Source organism: Centruroides sculpturatus, unplaced genomic scaffold (assembly GCF_000671375.1).
Source record: "Centruroides sculpturatus isolate CEXI.00-Female unplaced genomic scaffold, Cexi_2.0 scaffold269, whole genome shotgun sequence".
NCBI classification, from domain to species: Eukaryota; Metazoa; Arthropoda; class Arachnida; order Scorpiones; family Buthidae; genus Centruroides; species Centruroides sculpturatus.
Window position 1 is genome coordinate 630,820 of NW_019384601.1, and position 18,422 is coordinate 649,241.

Below are 18,422 nucleotides of genomic sequence, written 5' to 3' on the forward strand. Positions count from 1 at the left end.
GGAGCGGTTTAACCAAAAGCTACAACTTAAATCGTATGTCTTTATGAATTGTAAGTAATACAAATAATAATTACTAGTTTGTACAATTAATGTAATTGCTTTAAGTATGTTCTATGTAAATTGGCAGTTTGGATAATATTGCTAAGATGACTTTGTGAAATTTTGTTCGGAAAGAAAGGGCGACAACTAATATCGAATGAATTTCGGTGTAATATGCGAATATCAACCACAGGTAAAAACAAATATTGTTAAGATATGTTGTAATTGTCAATCTATTTATTTGAATTTTGTGTAAATTATAAGAAAGCCATATTTAAAAGCCCAGTAGTCAAGCTGCTATCTACGACCCTGTTTGTTCTCCAATGATTATCGTCGACCTTGTTTGTTATCCAAGTTGTATATGAAATATGAAATTGTCCATCCTGTTCGACATCTGTACAATAGTGGTTTGTGTTTTATGGTATGTTTTTAAAAAATTTTTTTAAAAAAACAGTTTATCTACTCGCGTATTTTTGTACAAATTTTCTTATGTTTTATTTTTTATGTCTAGTTGGCTGAAGAGGGGCCAATGCCCGAAACGCGTAATGTAAAAGGCGTCCCAACTGAATAAATAGTCAATAAGTTGCCAAGTGTTGATATATGTCACCTTAGTGTGTCTGCAAAGAAACAAAAATGATTTTATTATTCACATCAAAAAGTATAAAAAACAAAATGGTACTATAATAAATGTTTTTTGAGTACAGGGTTAGCAAGAAATAAGTTTCCACTTCAGAGAACTCTGGAGTGTGTTCTACTGCACGAAATGAGAAAATTTATACTACAGATAATTCAACTGATGCTCTTGACATTTCTTAAATAAAAAAGAAAGTACAAAAATCTGTAGATAGATGGTGTTGTAACAGAAATATTGAAGAATTTTTGTTATGGGGTTTCCTGAAGGACAGTGTCTACCATAGAAGACCTGCATCTGTGCTAGATCTGAAGGACCACATTTGGCACCATGTTCTGGATATTCTGGCAGCCTCATTGCATTCAGCTGTGGAAAATATAGTTTTCAATCAGAGCACATTGTTCAAAATGGAGGACATATTGAGCACTTTTAATGCTACATATTCAACATTTGTATTTGCATGCATATTCACTATTTCTGTGTTACAGTGCCATCAGCGGATTTTTGTATTATTTTTTTATTTAAATGTCAAGTGCATCAATTGAATTATCTGTAGTATAAATTTTGTTTCATTTCATGTGCAGTAGAATGCACACGAAATGAAACAGAAGCAGAAAACTAATTTCTTGCTAATCCTGTATAATATTCTGATTTTCTTCTCTTAGTAAGCAAAGACTGGTTCAACCTCCAATTATAGAGCAATTCAAACATTGGTTTCAGCAAACCATTCTACTGTACTCAGAAATAAGAGTTGAAGTTTAAAGATTCCCACCTCTTTAAATGGGTTATCCCATGCAAGCACATTCTAGTTTGCATTTTGGGGAATCATATGTGATTCCAGGTTTGGCTACTTTGTGTGAAGTTTGGCTCCTTTTTTACTCTTGGTGTCAGAAAATAATTTCTACTTTTTTCAAACAATCTTCAACAGAAAAAAAATCATGGATTTTCATTTAGCTTTGTTGTTTAACCACTCTGATATATGACTTCACTTAAACATCGTGAATACAGGTTCCTCATCATTTGTTTGATTTGAAAATCGTTTATTTCATTAATATTATTTTTGTAAATAAATTTTATTTTATTACACCTTATTTAGTAAATTAATTCAAAATGTTAAAATTTAGAGATTTTGATTATCTGTTAATCCTTAACTCTAAATTATAAGCTTGTCCTTGGCCCTGAAATCATTGATATGAATTTTCAATAAAGTGAAATAACTAGTTTCCCTAGCAATTTGTATTAAGGCAAGCTGACTGTAATATCATAACTAGTTGGTGAGTAATTCAATGAGCTCTACTTCATATAAAATTCCATTAATTAACCATTGATGAATGTAAACAAAAAATTTTCAACTATTATTCAGAATTGAGTCCAAATGAAATAGAATGCTATCTGAATAAATTTTATTATTAGTGAAGCATAAATAAATATCTTGAAATTATTCACTACAAGAAAATTTCTTGTAATGATTAATATATCTTATTTTACCTTTAAAGTTATCTCACATTTAGAATGGACTTAATGTGTATCATTCTGCTGCCATAGTTTAACCAGGCATTTCAATCTTCAGATTTGCTTAATTCTACAATTTTTAAATTCTCTCTCTATTATTCAAAGAAACTTTTAAAATTGGTTATCATTGTTCTAGTGGCATTGAGAATTTTAGAACTTGTTTTTTTTTATATTTCTGAGATTATTGCAATGTATATTTGCAATTTTATTCATCAAATAGATTATGATATAACAGTTTAAATATATTTTTATAATTTTCTAATACATCTCCCATATACAATTTTCCATTTACAGTTGACAGAACTGTTTTATGTACATGGACATAAAATATCAATGCCACATTTAAAACAATGTTGGCATTGTTTTAAACGTGGAACAGATTGCATTATTATAATTATTGAAACATGTTTTTGTTAATTGTTATTGTTGTTTGTATAAAATAATTTTTTAAAATAAGAATGAGCCATATTATAAATAGAAATCCTTTATATTATTGTTAATCTTTAGTTCAAATACTATAGAATCTCAATTAGCCAAGGTAATGTGGACCAGTGCTACTCGGATAACTGAAAACTAGGATAAAATGGCAGCTTCAGTATTTCAGAATAAAGATTACAAATAAAAAAGATTTACATGGTAGCACTTTTAATCCCTTTTTCATACTTTGGTGAATTTAATCATGTAGAACATTTTTTACATCATTTATAATACATCTAATATATGCAACAGTTTTAAGAATAAAAATAGCTACTATTGTAGTTACATTTTCATATGAACAATTTGTCTCACATTGAAATCAAATGATAAAAGATAGCAGAAACAAATTTTAAATTTCATGAATTATAAGAAAAGCAGCACATCACTTACAGCTTTGCCTTGGCTAATGAGGGTTCTACTCTATTATCAATTTATAATTATTATTCAAAATAATTTTATATAACAATTTAAGTTTATATTAAAAGTTTTCTTGGTTTATACAGACATTTCTATAATGGTAAGAATAGCAACAGATACAAAATGCCTGATACCTTTGTAGGAATTGATCATATCTGTGCTGCATTATGGACAGATGATAATTGGCATCGAGGTATTATAACTGGCATTCCATCCAAGGATTCTGTCGAGGTTAGTATGTAGTATATTTTATTAAATTTTGAAGATTAAGTTATATACTTTTTTTTATATAAAATAAAATAAAATATTATTATATTTGCTATATTTTTATTATAAATTTTTAAATTTTTATTCATTAATTAATTAACATAACTGTGTTATTACAGTACATAAATCATGTTTTTTTTCTTTTTCTTTATTTTTTGGTTCACTGTTGGGGTCTTATGCCAACTGGCAGTTCTTAATTTTGTAAAAATAAAATAAAATAAATAAAAATATTATATACATTATCTGATATAATTATTTTATAAAAAATTAAAAGTAATTAAGAATTATAGTATGATTGTGATAAGTATTGAATTTTTGAAAATGTAATAATGGTTTTTAATAATTGTTAATGCAATTGGTAACATGATTAAGTGAAAAATCATTAATAATTTTTATACTTGAAAAATATTCAATTTTTTTTTTTAATCTATGTTAAGAGGCTTAATTTTCAGTCTTATTAACAAGATTTAACCACTCTGCAGTGATCAACGGATATACCCGTCAAGGGCGATCATGTGTCACCGGAGAATGATGCCGGAAAAATGTCTATCCATTATTTGTGTAGTCTCTGTTGACACAAATTTTGTTAAAAATTTCTTTAACATTGTTTATTTCATCATAAGATTGGTCCTCGTTAATATCTGTGCCCAGCAGTGACTGAGTGGTTAAGATGGAACTCTAAATTCTTTTATAAATTGCTCATAACATCATGAAGTTTAATGATTACATTTTTTTTTTTCTAAAATTAATATTGATTTCTTCATGAAATTCATAAAATGAGAGAAAATTTTAGTTTAGTTTGTGAAAAGTTTCCTCATCATCCTTAATTTTGTTTACCCAATTTTTGATATATGTGCATCAGATATATCCTTGCTATGTTGCAAAGACTATAATTTAATAGCAAGCTAAGATGATGAAATTCTACCTATAGCATTTGATTTGATCAGTGATAAGTATGTGAAAATATAATGAATTTGTTTACTATTAAGTATATAGATAACAAAATTTCTTTGAACCAGGTAATTTAAATATATTATTGAATTTACATGTAAAAGTTATTATTAAAAAATGATTGAATGTATCTGTGATATCAAAATATTTAAATCTTTCTTTCTTGTACAGTAATACCTTGACTTACACTACCCCGACTTACGCGAACCCAGAGTTACGTGATTTTCAAATCTCGTCAATTTGTCTCTTGTTTGAGTGCCACACAGCTCTTGATTACTCACACCCCTACACTATTGTTCAGCTTGCATGTTTGGACATGTCGCGCGGAATCGACACATAGCTACAATTTATTTTGTGTTATTTATTTCTGTGTTTGTAATGTCTACGGAGACTTGAAAGACTCTATGTTGTGATTTCTTGTAATCGTGAACGAATCAAAAGACAAGATAAGATTAACAAGAACATTTATTAGCTTACATACATCCGTCTTGGATTTTACACAAATTGGGAAATTATACCCCGACTTACGCAAATTCGACTTACGTGGTTGTTGCTTGGTCCCACCTATCGCGTAAGTTTGGGGTATTATTGTATTTCAAGAAATCTATTGTTGTCATTGACAGTAAATATCTTTCAAATTTTGTTTTCAAATAAATTAAATATATTTACTTTTTAGGTCCTGTATGTTGATTATGGTACTAAGTGTACAATTTTAAGAACTCATTTAAGATTTTTAAAGTAAGTTTCTTAGTTTTTCTTTTTTTTTAAATAAAGTAATATCTGTTTTTGCTTTATAAAAGTATAATAATAATTGTATTTTAATGACTAAATATAATTAACTAATTATATTTAAATGATTTAATTTAATGTTTGAATTATAACTACTAAATAAAATAGTTAGACTTTCATTCTTTGTCCTCTGAGAAGGCAAAGAATGCTTGAAATTCATTTACCTTTAATTTAAGTTGGAATGTGGCTGCCTAAAAGCAAAACCAGTACATAAGTTTTATTAAAACTAAAATGGAGTTGTAAAATTTGCTTCTAGACTGCTTGGAAAGTTCTTTCTAAAATAATTTTTTTTTTTTAATAGGAAGGAATTTATGATTCTTCCAATCCAAGCAATCAAAGGACGATTAGCTAATATTAAACCATCAAATGGAGTAAGTGAAATTTTGTAAAGTTTAAAATATGATGATAAACCATGGTTCTGTTAAGCGTTTAACTACATTTGGAGATGGATAATGACTCATTGGGTTTAATAATAAACTTTGTAAAACATATTTATAATAATACAAATAATTGTGTTTGTGTTTTAGAATGTTTAATTTATTAAAGTAGTTTATTAAATATTAAAATTAAGGTGATTTAAAAATAATAAAAGATTCATCTAGGTGTACTAATATTTATTTAAACTTTTTTTTTTGTGATTAGAGTATTTTGTTATTCATATGCACTGTATTGAATAATAATACTGGAAAATTTTATGCAGGGTTTTAATATTAAGATACATAGTATATTATCTGTATGTTTACTGTTTGTTAGTTATCATATATTGAATGATTACACCAATATAATAATACACTGTAGGAAAGTTAAGAAAAGAACACGATAAAGCCATGGATCCCAGGAAATGGATATTTTATTTACACACACTATAGATAGTATATTGTACACAATCATTCATACGAGGCATATGCTTGTGTATAGATTCTGCAGGGCATGTCAAAAGACTTTCAGTACTCCATGTACTCTCCTCTAGCAGCAATATAGGCCACAACTCACATGTGGAAATGTTCAGAGGTGATGAATATCACTTTGTGGAATGGAAGTCCATGCACATTCCACCTGATGGCACATTTCGACAAGGGTTGTTGCCACTGTTGAAGACTGGGTTAGATCAGTGGTTCTCAACTGGGGGTACATGTACCCCTAGGGGTACAAGCATAAATAGAAGGGGTACATCTAACTTTCATTATAAAATGGTGCATGTTAATGAATTTGCTGTAAATTAATAACACAAGAAAAAACAAAAACTTGCTTTAAAATATCCCAGTATGAACACCGCTTTCCCTTTTAACAGTCCAAACAACTTGTTTATCCGCTCAATTTACCGTTAGTGCTGAGTGTAGTCTAGTAAAATTTCGATTTAACCAAGCATTAATTTTAAAATAGATGTCAGCGGATTGGCAGTACTTTTAGGTTTTGTGAAATATCAGTACAACGATGAGCTTTGCGAAGATTTGTTAATATGCGACGGCCTAAAACATACAACTACGGGTTTTGATATTTTCAATAAAATCAATGTTTTCATTCGAAATAATGAAATANGAAACGCGTAATGTAAAAGGCGTCCCAACTGAATAAATAGTCAATAAGTTGCCAAGTGTTGATATATGTCACCTTAGTGTGTCTGCAAAGAAACAAAAATGATTTTATTATTCACATCAAAAAGTATAAAAAACAAAATGGTACTATAATAAATGTTTTTTGAGTACAGGGTTAGCAAGAAATAAGTTTCCACTTCAGAGAACTCTGGAGTGTGTTCTACTGCACGAAATGAGAAAATTTATACTACAGATAATTCAACTGATGCTCTTGACATTTCTTAAATAAAAAAGAAAGTACAAAAATCTGTAGATAGATGGTGTTGTAACAGAAATATTGAAGAATTTTTGTTATGGGGTTTCCTGAAGGACAGTGTCTACCATAGAAGACCTGCATCTGTGCTAGATCTGAAGGACCACATTTGGCACCATGTTCTGGATATTCTGGCAGCCTCATTGCATTCAGCTGTGGAAAATATAGTTTTCAATCAGAGCACATTGTTCAAAATGGAGGACATATTGAGCACTTTTAATGCTACATATTCAACATTTGTATTTGCATGCATATTCACTATTTCTGTGTTACAGTGCCACTTATCAGCGGATTTTTGTATTATTTTTTTATTTAAATGTCAAGTGCATCAATTGAATTATCTGTAGTATAAATTTTGTTTCATTTCATGTGCAGTAGAATGCACACGAAATGAAACAGAAGCAGAAAACTAATTTCTTGCTAATCCTGTATAATATTCTGATTTTCTTCTCTTAGTAAGCAAAGACTGGTTCAACCTCCAATTATAGAGCAATTCAAACATTGGTTTCAGCAAACCATTCTACTGTACTCAGAAATAAGAGTTGAAGTTTAAAGATTCCCACCTCTTTAAATGGGTTATCCCATGCAAGCACATTCTAGTTTGCATTTTGGGGAATCATATGTGATTCCAGGTTTGGCTACTTTGTGTGAAGTTTGGCTCCTTTTTTACTCTTGGTGTCAGAAAATAATTTCTACTTTTTTCAAACAATCTTCAACAGAAAAAAAATCATGGATTTTCATTTAGCTTTGTTGTTTAACCACTCTGATATATGACTTCACTTAAACATCGTGAATACAGGTTCCTCATCATTTGTTTGATTTGAAAATCGTTTATTTCATTAATATTATTTTTGTAAATAAATTTTATTTTATTACACCTTATTTAGTAAATTAATTCAAAATGTTAAAATTTAGAGATTTTGATTATCTGTTAATCCTTAACTCTAAATTATAAGCTTGTCCTTGGCCCTGAAATCATTGATATGAATTTTCAATAAAGTGAAATAACTAGTTTCCCTAGCAATTTGTATTAAGGCAAGCTGACTGTAATATCATAACTAGTTGGTGAGTAATTCAATGAGCTCTACTTCATATAAAATTCCATTAATTAACCATTGATGAATGTAAACAAAAAATTTTCAACTATTATTCAGAATTGAGTCCAAATGAAATAGAATGCTATCTGAATAAATTTTATTATTAGTGAAGCATAAATAAATATCTTGAAATTATTCACTACAAGAAAATTTCTTGTAATGATTAATATATCTTATTTTACCTTTAAAGTTATCTCACATTTAGAATGGACTTAATGTGTATCATTCTGCTGCCATAGTTTAACCAGGCATTTCAATCTTCAGATTTGCTTAATTCTACAATTTTTAAATTCTCTCTCTATTATTCAAAGAAACTTTTAAAATTGGTTATCATTGTTCTAGTGGCATTGAGAATTTTAGAACTTGTTTTTTTTTATATTTCTGAGGTTATTGCAATGTATATTTGCAATTTTATTCATCAAATAGATTATGATATAACAGTTTAAATATATTTTTATAATTTTCTAATACATCTCCCATATACAATTTTCCATTTACAGTTGACAGAACTGTTTTATGTACATGGACATAAAATATCAATGCCACATTTAAAACAATGTTGGCATTGTTTTAAACGTGGAACAGATTGCATTATTATAATTATTGAAACATGTTTTTGTTAATTGTTATTGTTGTTTGTATAAAATAATTTTTTAAAATAAGAATGAGCCATATTATAAATAGAAATCCTTTATATTATTGTTAATCTTTAGTTCAAATACTATAGAATCTCAATTAGCCAAGGTAATGTGGACCAGTGCTACTCGGATAACTGAAAACTAGGATAAAATGGCAGCTTCAGTATTTCAGAATAAAGATTACAAATAAAAAAGATTTACATGGTAGCACTTTTAATCCTTTTTTCATACTTTGGTGAATTTAATCATGTAGAACATTTTTTACATCATTTATAATACATCTAATATATGCAACAGTTTTAAGAATAAAAATAGCTACTATTGTAGTTACATTTTCATATGAACAATTTGTCTCACATTGAAATCAAATGATAAAAGATAGCAGAAACAAATTTTAAATTTCATGAATTATAAGAAAAGCAGCACATCACTTACAGCTTTGCCTTGGCTAATGAGGGTTCTACTCTATTATCAATTTATAATTATTATTCAAAATAATTTTATATAACAATTTAAGTTTATATTAAAAGTTTTCTTGGTTTATACAGACATTTCTATAATGGTAAGAATAGCAACAGATACAAAATGCCTGATACCTTTGTAGGAATTGATCATATCTGTGCTGCATTATGGACAGATGATAATTGGCATCGAGGTATTATAACTGGCATTCCATCCAAGGATTCTGTCGAGGTTAGTATGTAGTATATTTTATTAAATTTTGAAGATTAAGTTATATACTTTTTTTTATATAAAATAAAATAAAATATTATTATATTTGCTATATTTTTATTATAAATTTTTAAATTTTTATTCATTAATTAATTAACATAACTGTGTTATTACAGTACATAAATCATGTTTTTTTTCTTTTTCTTTATTTTTTGGTTCACTGTTGGGGTCTTATGCCAACTGGCAGTTCTTAATTTTGTAAAAATAAAATAAAATAAATAAAAATATTATATACATTATCTGATATAATTATTTTATAAAAAATTAAAAGTAATTAAGAATTATAGTATGATTGTGATAAGTATTGAATTTTTGAAAATGTAATAATGGTTTTTAATAATTGTTAATGCAATTGGTAACATGATTAAGTGAAAAATCATTAATAATTTTTATACTTGAAAAATATTCAATTTTTTTTTTTAATCTATGTTAAGAGGCTTAATTTTCAGTCTTATTAACAAGATTTAACCACTCTGCAGTGATCAACGGATATACCCGTCAAGGGCGATCATGTGTCACCGGAGAATGATGCCGGAAAAATGTCTATCCATTATTTGTGTAGTCTCTGTTGACACAAATTTTGTTAAAAATTTCTTTAACATTGTTTATTTCATCATAAGATTGGTCCTCGTTAATATCTGTGCCCAGCAGTGACTGAGTGGTTAAGATGGAACTCTAAATTCTTTTATAAATTGCTCATAACATCATGAAGTTTAATGATTACATTTTTTTTTTTCTAAAATTAATATTGATTTCTTCATGAAATTCATAAAATGAGAGAAAATTTTAGTTTAGTTTGTGAAAAGTTTCCTCATCATCCTTAATTTTGTTTACCCAATTTTTGATATATGTGCATCAGATATATCCTTGCTATGTTGCAAAGACTATAATTTAATAGCAAGCTAAGATGATGAAATTCTACCTATAGCATTTGATTTGATCAGTGATAAGTATGTGAAAATATAATGAATTTGTTTACTATTAAGTATATAGATAACAAAATTTCTTTGAACCAGGTAATTTAAATATATTATTGAATTTACATGTAAAAGTTATTATTAAAAAATGATTGAATGTATCTGTGATATCAAAATATTTAAATCTTTCTTTCTTGTACAGTAATACCTTGACTTACACTACCCCGACTTACGCGAACCCAGAGTTACGTGATTTTCAAATCTCGTCAATTTGTCTCTTGTTTGAGTGCCACACAGCTCTTGATTACTCACTCCCCCTACACTATTGTTCAGCTTGCATGTTTGGACATGTCGCGCGGAATCGACACATAGCTACAATTTATTTTGTGTTATTTATTTCTGTGTTTGTAATGTCTACGGAGACTTGAAAGACTCTATGTTGTGATTTCTTGTAATCGTGAACGAATCAAAAGACAAGATAAGATTAACAAGAACATTTATTAGCTTACATACATCCGTCTTGGATTTTACACAAATTGGGAAATTATACCCCGACTTACGCAAATTCGACTTACGTGGTTGTTGCTTGGTCCCACCTATCGCGTAAGTTTGGGGTATTATTGTATTTCAAGAAATCTATTGTTGTCATTGACAGTAAATATCTTTCAAATTTTGTTTTCAAATAAATTAAATATATTTACTTTTTAGGTCCTGTATGTTGATTATGGTACTAAGTGTACAATTTTAAGAACTCATTTAAGATTTTTAAAGTAAGTTTCTTAGTTTTTCTTTTTTTTTAAATAAAGTAATATCTGTTTTTGCTTTATAAAAGTATAATAATAATTGTATTTTAATGACTAAATATAATTAACTAATTATATTTAAATGATTTAATTTAATGTTTGAATTATAACTACTAAATAAAATAGTTAGACTTTCATTCTTTGTCCTCTGAGAAGGCAAAGAATGCTTGAAATTCATTTACCTTTAATTTAAGTTGGAATGTGGCTGCCTAAAAGCAAAACCAGTACATAAGTTTTATTAAAACTAAAATGGAGTTGTAAAATTTGCTTCTAGACTGCTTGGAAAGTTCTTTCTAAAATAATTTTTTTTTTTTAATAGGAAGGAATTTATGATTCTTCCAATCCAAGCAATCAAAGGACGATTAGCTAATATTAAACCATCAAATGGAGTAAGTGAAATTTTGTAAAGTTTAAAATATGATGATAAACCATGGTTCTGTTAAGCGTTTAACTACATTTGGAGATGGATAATGACTCATTGGGTTTAATAATAAACTTTGTAAAACATATTTATAATAATACAAATAATTGTGTTTGTGTTTTAGAATGTTTAATTTATTAAAGTAGTTTATTAAATATTAAAATTAAGGTGATTTAAAAATAATAAAAGATTCATCTAGGTGTACTAATATTTATTTAAACTTTTTTTTTTGTGATTAGAGTATTTTGTTATTCATATGCACTGTATTGAATAATAATACTGGAAAATTTTATGCAGGGTTTTAATATTAAGATACATAGTATATTATCTGTATGTTTACTGTTTGTTAGTTATCATATATTGAATGATTACACCAATATAATAATACACTGTAGGAAAGTTAAGAAAAGAACACGATAAAGCCATGGATCCCAGGAAATGGATATTTTATTTACACACACTATAGATAGTATATTGTACACAATCATTCATACGAGGCATATGCTTGTGTATAGATTCTGCAGGGCATGTCAAAAGACTTTCAGTACTCCATGTACTCTCCTCTAGCAGCAATATAGGCCACAATTCACATGTGGAAATGTTCAGAGGTGATGAATATCACTTTGTGGAATGGAAGTCCATGCACATTCCACCTGATGGCACATTTCGACAAGGGTTGTTGCCACTGTTGAAGACTGGGTTAGATCAGTGGTTCTCAACTGGGGGTACATGTACCCCTAGGGGTACAAGCATAAATAGAAGGGGTACATCTAACTTTCATTATAAAATGGTGCATGTTAATGAATTTGCTGTAAATTAATAACACAAGAAAAAACAAAAACTTGCTTTAAAATATCCCAGTATGAACACCGCTTTCCCTTTTAACAGTCCAAACAACTTGTTTATCCGCTCAATTTACCGTTAGTGCTGAGTGTAGTCTAGTAAAATTTCGATTTAACCAAGCATTAATTTTAAAATAGATGTCAGCGGATTGGCAGTACTTTTAGGTTTTGTGAAATATCAGTACAACGATGAGCTTTGCGAAGATTTGTTAATATGCGACGGCCTAAAACATACAACTACGGGTTTTGATATTTTCAATAAAATCAATGTTTTCATTCGAAGTAATGAAATAGATTGAAAAAAGTGCATCGACATCTGCACTGATGGAGCTAAAGCTATGCAAGGTCCAATTTAAAAGGTCTAAAGAAAACTTTTACCATTTAAACGATGTATTTGTGACAAAAAAAAAAAAAACAGGTTTGACACATCAGCAGACATTCGTTGTCAGTTAATAAGGTGGGAACAAAATTTTGAAAAAAATTGCCGAAGATTTATTGCAACAAATATTTCATTAAATTGTTAGAAATTATTGTAGAATAATTTAAATTTTGTTTATCATTAATTATAATTATTTATTTTTAGGAAATGTAATTTATGCACGTATTGAAATGACTTGTGATATTATATAATATACTTATCAAATAATAATAAATAAATGTATGTACCTGTTTAAATTTATTATTTACGTAAAATAAGTAATCCACTTTTAGTTATAGTTAGAGTTTTTTATGGCTCTCAGTTATAAGAGCTGTATACATCTAATGCAGTAATTATAAAATTTATGAAAAAATATAAGGGGTACTCACAAAACAACTAATGGGCTAATGGGGTACATCAACAAAAAAAGTTGAGAACCACTGGGTTAGATGATATGCTCAATATGGGACAATCTGGTGGTCATGCTGGCTGGGGGTTTTGACAAACACCTTAAAGAATGCATTGGGCTACATGAGCAATATATGGATGGATATTGTCTTGTTGAAATAGCACATCATCTTGTTGCACAAATGGCAGAAGAACAAATTGAATGATGATCTAGATATACTGGTACCATGCATTGGTCAATGTTCCATGTGCAAACACCAGAGGTAAATGGACATTGTTGGCTATGGCTCGCCACTGATTTTGTGTTTTGACCCTGTGTATTGTTGCTGTATACACTGGAAAGTGTCATTCACCTGGTTGGTGCTGCACATGCAAATGATCATTATTAGCAACAAGACAGAATTGCTCTTGTTACTGAATACAGCAATTTGCTATCCATCCCTGCAGGCAGTCCTTTCTGACACCACTGGAGGTGGGCTACACAGTGGTGAGACATGAGTTTAACTTTGAATCGTGATCATTGTCCAGCTTCAACAAGATGGTTGCAGATGGTCCTAGCTGTCACCCTGGTGCAACACTACCTCTAATCTGTTCTAAGATTGCAGTGTGGTTTACTGTGGCCACTCATACAGTGTAATGTATGAGTGGCCACAGTGCAACTATGTATCACTGTTGTCCAGAACCAGACTGACGGACATATGCATCTTCCTCTGCCCAATGGCACCAACTTTGGTGCACTTATGACACTTATCATCCAATGTGTTGCAAATTTTCTGGTATGATCTTCTGGCCTCACAGAAACTATATTGCCTCACTCAAATTCCATTTTGTGCAAAGAGTGCATGCCAAAGTAGTAGTTTTCAGCACCAAACTGTGCTGAAAACTACAGGCTACTCTCTCTACAGGTGCCCAACTGCTGATACTTCTTAGATACTTGACAGACAATACTCAATTCCTGATTCTTCCACAGTGCTGCTCTCTAGTAGCACTGTGCAAATATGATATTTTTCATTCATTTTCTTCACAGAGGTGTTCTTTTGTTTTCCAGTAGTTATAGATATAGGCACTGTATAGAAAAAATTCAGAGAACTAGGAATAAAATTTGATGTAATATGTTTTGATTGTATTCGATTTGATCTACTTATTTTTTAAAAATTACTAACTTATTAATTACAAAGTTATTTTGCAAAATTATATGTCTACATTTTGGTTTTCTTGGGTTGCAGTTTGAACAAGTAAAATGGCAAAGCCCTTTTTGGGACAAGACTATGTCTTGGAGACTCAGGGCTTGACTGCATACTGTTTTCTAAGGAAAAGATATTGTATAGTCCTGGCGTGGATTACAGTGAAATTAATGGGTCAAATGGATCCGAATGAGATGTTAGCAACACACAAGAAAATCAAAACAATGAGAGCAAGAGAATATACGTGTAATGTTTGTTAAAATTCGTTTTTGCAACATTGACATTTGGAACTTCCTAACACATGCATTGAGCCACGTGCCAGTTGCCACCTGTTTGTAAGTTCCATCTGAGGGTGACAGATAGTTCTACATTGCGTTTGCATTTGTTTATTGTTTCAGTTGACGAGCAATGCATGCGCAAATCTCGCACTTACGCTTATTTGTAGAAACAGTGTCGCCATTTTGCATTTTATTTTGGCCTTGTTCTTGGTCCCCTGACTACCTACAAGTCTTGTTTTTTTTTTGTGTGTGCATGGTTTGGGCACCAAATACTTTGTGCCAAATTGTAACTCCTGACATGTACTCCTTCATACCTCTTAGGTGCTGACAGCAGTGCGATTTTATAGACAAAACATAGTTTCATCAAAAACTTGTAGACATAAATTTCCACTGTCGTCTGTCCATTTGACCTTCCCTAATCTCTAGAATGGTGTTAGTTTGATGAAAGTCAAGACAGATACAGAAAGCTTACGGGTAGGAAGCCCCAATTAACTGTATACAAACTTCCAATCTAAAGCAAAAGTTGTGTGATTTCAATTCAAAAAATTTTCCCCTGAATGAAGTTAGATAGATGACCAGCATGATTCTGTAGTTATCAGGAAAAATATGATATATAGAGGCAACACACTACTAATTTGATATCGAGAATGTAGGCCTATATTTTAAATTAAATAAATTAAGAATATGACTAAAAGTTGCAACCTGGCAGTGTGACAATAAGTGCAAAGCTACAAATCATAATAACACTACATTTTCATTCTAGTTTATCAATGCAAGACTTGAAAATCTTTTCAAATCTGGCATTCGTGAATTGCGGTCTGGTAGTACCAGTACTATTCCATAATAAAACTACATCAGACTTAGTTAATTTTGAAAATTTATTCTTGGTTTAATACACAAGTAGCTGAACAGAAATAAATATATTTTATCTATTTTAATTTATTTATAGATTTAGCTAATTAATGATTTTTTCCAATTGAAAGGAAATGGTCTCTAAAACTTATATTTGAATTGACTTGAAAATATGTATTTTTCAGAGACGGTGGTGTGAAAAATCCAAAAGCATTCTTCTTGCATTGTGTCGTGATAAACCATTAGCAGCCTTGGTTACAAACAAAAAAGTAAGTATTTGAAAATTTTATTAAGTGAATATTTTTTTATTGATTTATATATAAGTAATTGGAAATTATTTTTAATAGTATAAGGAAAGAATTTCCCTTTGCCTTTGTGATGTGTCAGACAAGGATGATTTACACATAAATGATGCATTGGTCAGAGAAGGTTTAGCCATTCTTGCCACTGATCCTTCAGAAGACGAAAACATGCTTCTTAATGTGGTAATTAAATATTCAGTAACAATACTATACTAATATATTAATTTTTTTTAATAATTACTGTAATTTTCTCTGAATAATCCATATATAACTCACATCAGCATATAACCCCTCATAAATTGCTAGAATGAAAATAAAACCTTCACATAACTCACACTTCTGAAGTTGCATTGGAAACATGACACTTAAACTAAAGATATCATAATTTTGGAATGGCAGTTCTGGCATAATTACAGAACAGAAATATGTAAGGTTTTATTACTTACGACACATTCGACAATTTCAATGATTGTAAAGGATAAAGTTAGAGTGAAAGAGATGGTGAAATCATCTTAAAGCCATAATAAGGACTTAAAGCCATAATAACTAGGCAGCAAAAAGGTCTTATTCATGAGATGGAGAAATTATTGGTGATCTGGTTTGACAACCAGATGCAAAATAATATGACAATAAGCCTTTTAATAATTCAAGCTAAGGCACACAGTATCTTTGAGACTTTGAAGGCAAAAAATCAACAGAATCATTTTCAGCAAGCCAAGGATGGTTTCAACAGTTTAGGCAGAGATTGTTTGAGAAACTAAGTTTCGCAAACAATGTCAAATCGTTTGACAATCTTGAACAAACTGATGTAATTCAGACAATTGTGGGCCTTGCCAATGTGTTTAATTTAGATGTTGAAGTGGAAGACATTGCTGAATTAGAGTATTATGCTGATGGAGAGCTAACAAATGAGGATTTAATGGTACATGAGTTAGCTGGTGTGTTCTCCAAAATTAATGCGGCTATGTTGGAACTTGAGGCTATAGATCCAAATACTGAATGTTTTAATAAAGTTGAACATGGGATGAGTAAACTTTTAACCCTTACATTACCGTTTGCCCTGCCCCCTGTTTACGTTCATTGTGTAAATAGGCCAAGGGCAGTATAGGTCAGACAAGGTCAGACATGTTATATTACTTTAAAAATTCACCAAAAATCAATTTATCGTTATATTCATATGACAAAAATTACATTACATTTATTAATATCTGTAGTTATAAATACGATATTTTTAAATACATTTAAATATAAACTTCAATAAAAAAAATTAAAATATATCAGACCTGACATCTTCTGTCTGTGAAAATTTGCAACATTTTTTAAAATTCGCATACTCCGGTTAAGTAGTTTGTTCTTGGCACTAAGCCAGAATGACTTGAAATATTGTTCTGTACAATTCTATATAACATTTATGAATGTATGATTTTTAGTTTTAAAATTATCACAGATTATAATATATCCTTTGTTTGGAATCTAACCTTTATTTTGCTATCGATGAATATTACGAACTAATATTCTTTATTCATTTTATTTTGAACAATAATATAAATTATTGTGATAAATATATAAACCAGTAGTAATACATTTACGATGTGCTAATATTTTTAATTAAATTAAAAAATAAAAAATANAATAGGCGTAGAAACAAAAATTTTAAAGCCAATTAACAGCAATAACATGTTCCATAGACTTACTATAGAGAGTTGGAGTTTCCCGGGAATATTTATTGCTAGACAGTTTTGAGAACATGCTTACTCGTATATACATTGTGAAACAATATTTAATTAACAATTTATAGCTCAAAACGCGAATAAAACAAGCGAATTTATAGCGATTGTTTACATTTGATTTCCAAGATCATTGCCGAAAGGGGGAAATATTTCCCGGCAATTTATAGCTAGACTGTTTTCACAAGTCGCCCATTGGTTAGTAAATGTAAAAAAATGCCAACTTGCATCGTCTAATATACGAGGAATCATCATAAGTAATAAATAAAAATTATATGATAAAAATAAAATAATAATTAAAATAATTAAAAATTAATTAGACATTACTTTTGAAAACAATATTATAACAACAAAAAACAAAAATATAAATATATAAATAAATAACGATATTATAAGGTATAATAGACACCGCGCGACAACTTGAACGCGATAGTTATTGCGACACTCGCTATCAACAATGGCGACTAATTAATTGACGTTTTTTTACCCCCTCCGTGAGTCGCATGGGTCTGTCATACCCATGCAACTCATGAAGTATTTTTTTTTCTAAAAAATGACCGTTGCTATGCAAAAAATTTTAACAGCATGTTAATCTGGTTAAAAAGTTTGAGGAATATTAATTTTTTTAAATTTTTCAAAAAATATTTAATATTAAAAAATTTTGACTAAAAATCGCGTCGGGTCTGTCAGACCCATGCGACTCACAGAAGGTTAATAGTGGTACAAAAGCACAATCAAACACTCTGCCTGAAGATCTGTGTCTGATCATCCACATACAGATATAACTTGAGTTACATCGTTTCGAGTTAAATCGTTCTTGATTATATATCGTTTGTCAAAAAAATATATATATATATACCCAATTCTTCCAC

At 29.5% G+C, this 18,422-nt stretch overlaps 2 protein-coding genes across 2 annotated transcripts in view; both read left to right on the forward strand.

Moving 5' to 3' along the window:
* Positions 1–6,288, forward strand: part of LOC111625004 (tudor domain-containing protein 5-like) — a 21,863-nt gene extending 15,575 nt beyond the window's left edge. Inside the window, exons 3-5 of the mRNA XM_023368016.1 lie at positions 3,163–3,307; positions 4,971–5,032; positions 5,385–6,288. Coding sequence (XP_023223784.1) covers positions 3,163–3,307; positions 4,971–5,032; positions 5,385–5,472 — 295 coding nt within the window. The 3' untranslated portion in view covers positions 5,473–6,288. The remainder of the gene's footprint in view (positions 1–3,162; positions 3,308–4,970; positions 5,033–5,384) is intronic.
* Positions 6,289–9,192: 2,904 nt separating this feature from the next.
* LOC111625005 overlaps positions 9,193–18,422 on the forward strand; it is a 31,741-nt gene continuing 22,511 nt past the window's right edge. The window contains exons 1-5 of the mRNA XM_023368017.1: positions 9,193–9,359; positions 11,024–11,085; positions 11,438–11,507; positions 15,707–15,790; positions 15,869–16,006. Of these exons, the coding sequence (XP_023223785.1) occupies positions 9,252–9,359; positions 11,024–11,085; positions 11,438–11,507; positions 15,707–15,790; positions 15,869–16,006 (462 nt within the window). The 5' untranslated portion in view covers positions 9,193–9,251. The remainder of the gene's footprint in view (positions 9,360–11,023; positions 11,086–11,437; positions 11,508–15,706; positions 15,791–15,868; positions 16,007–18,422) is intronic.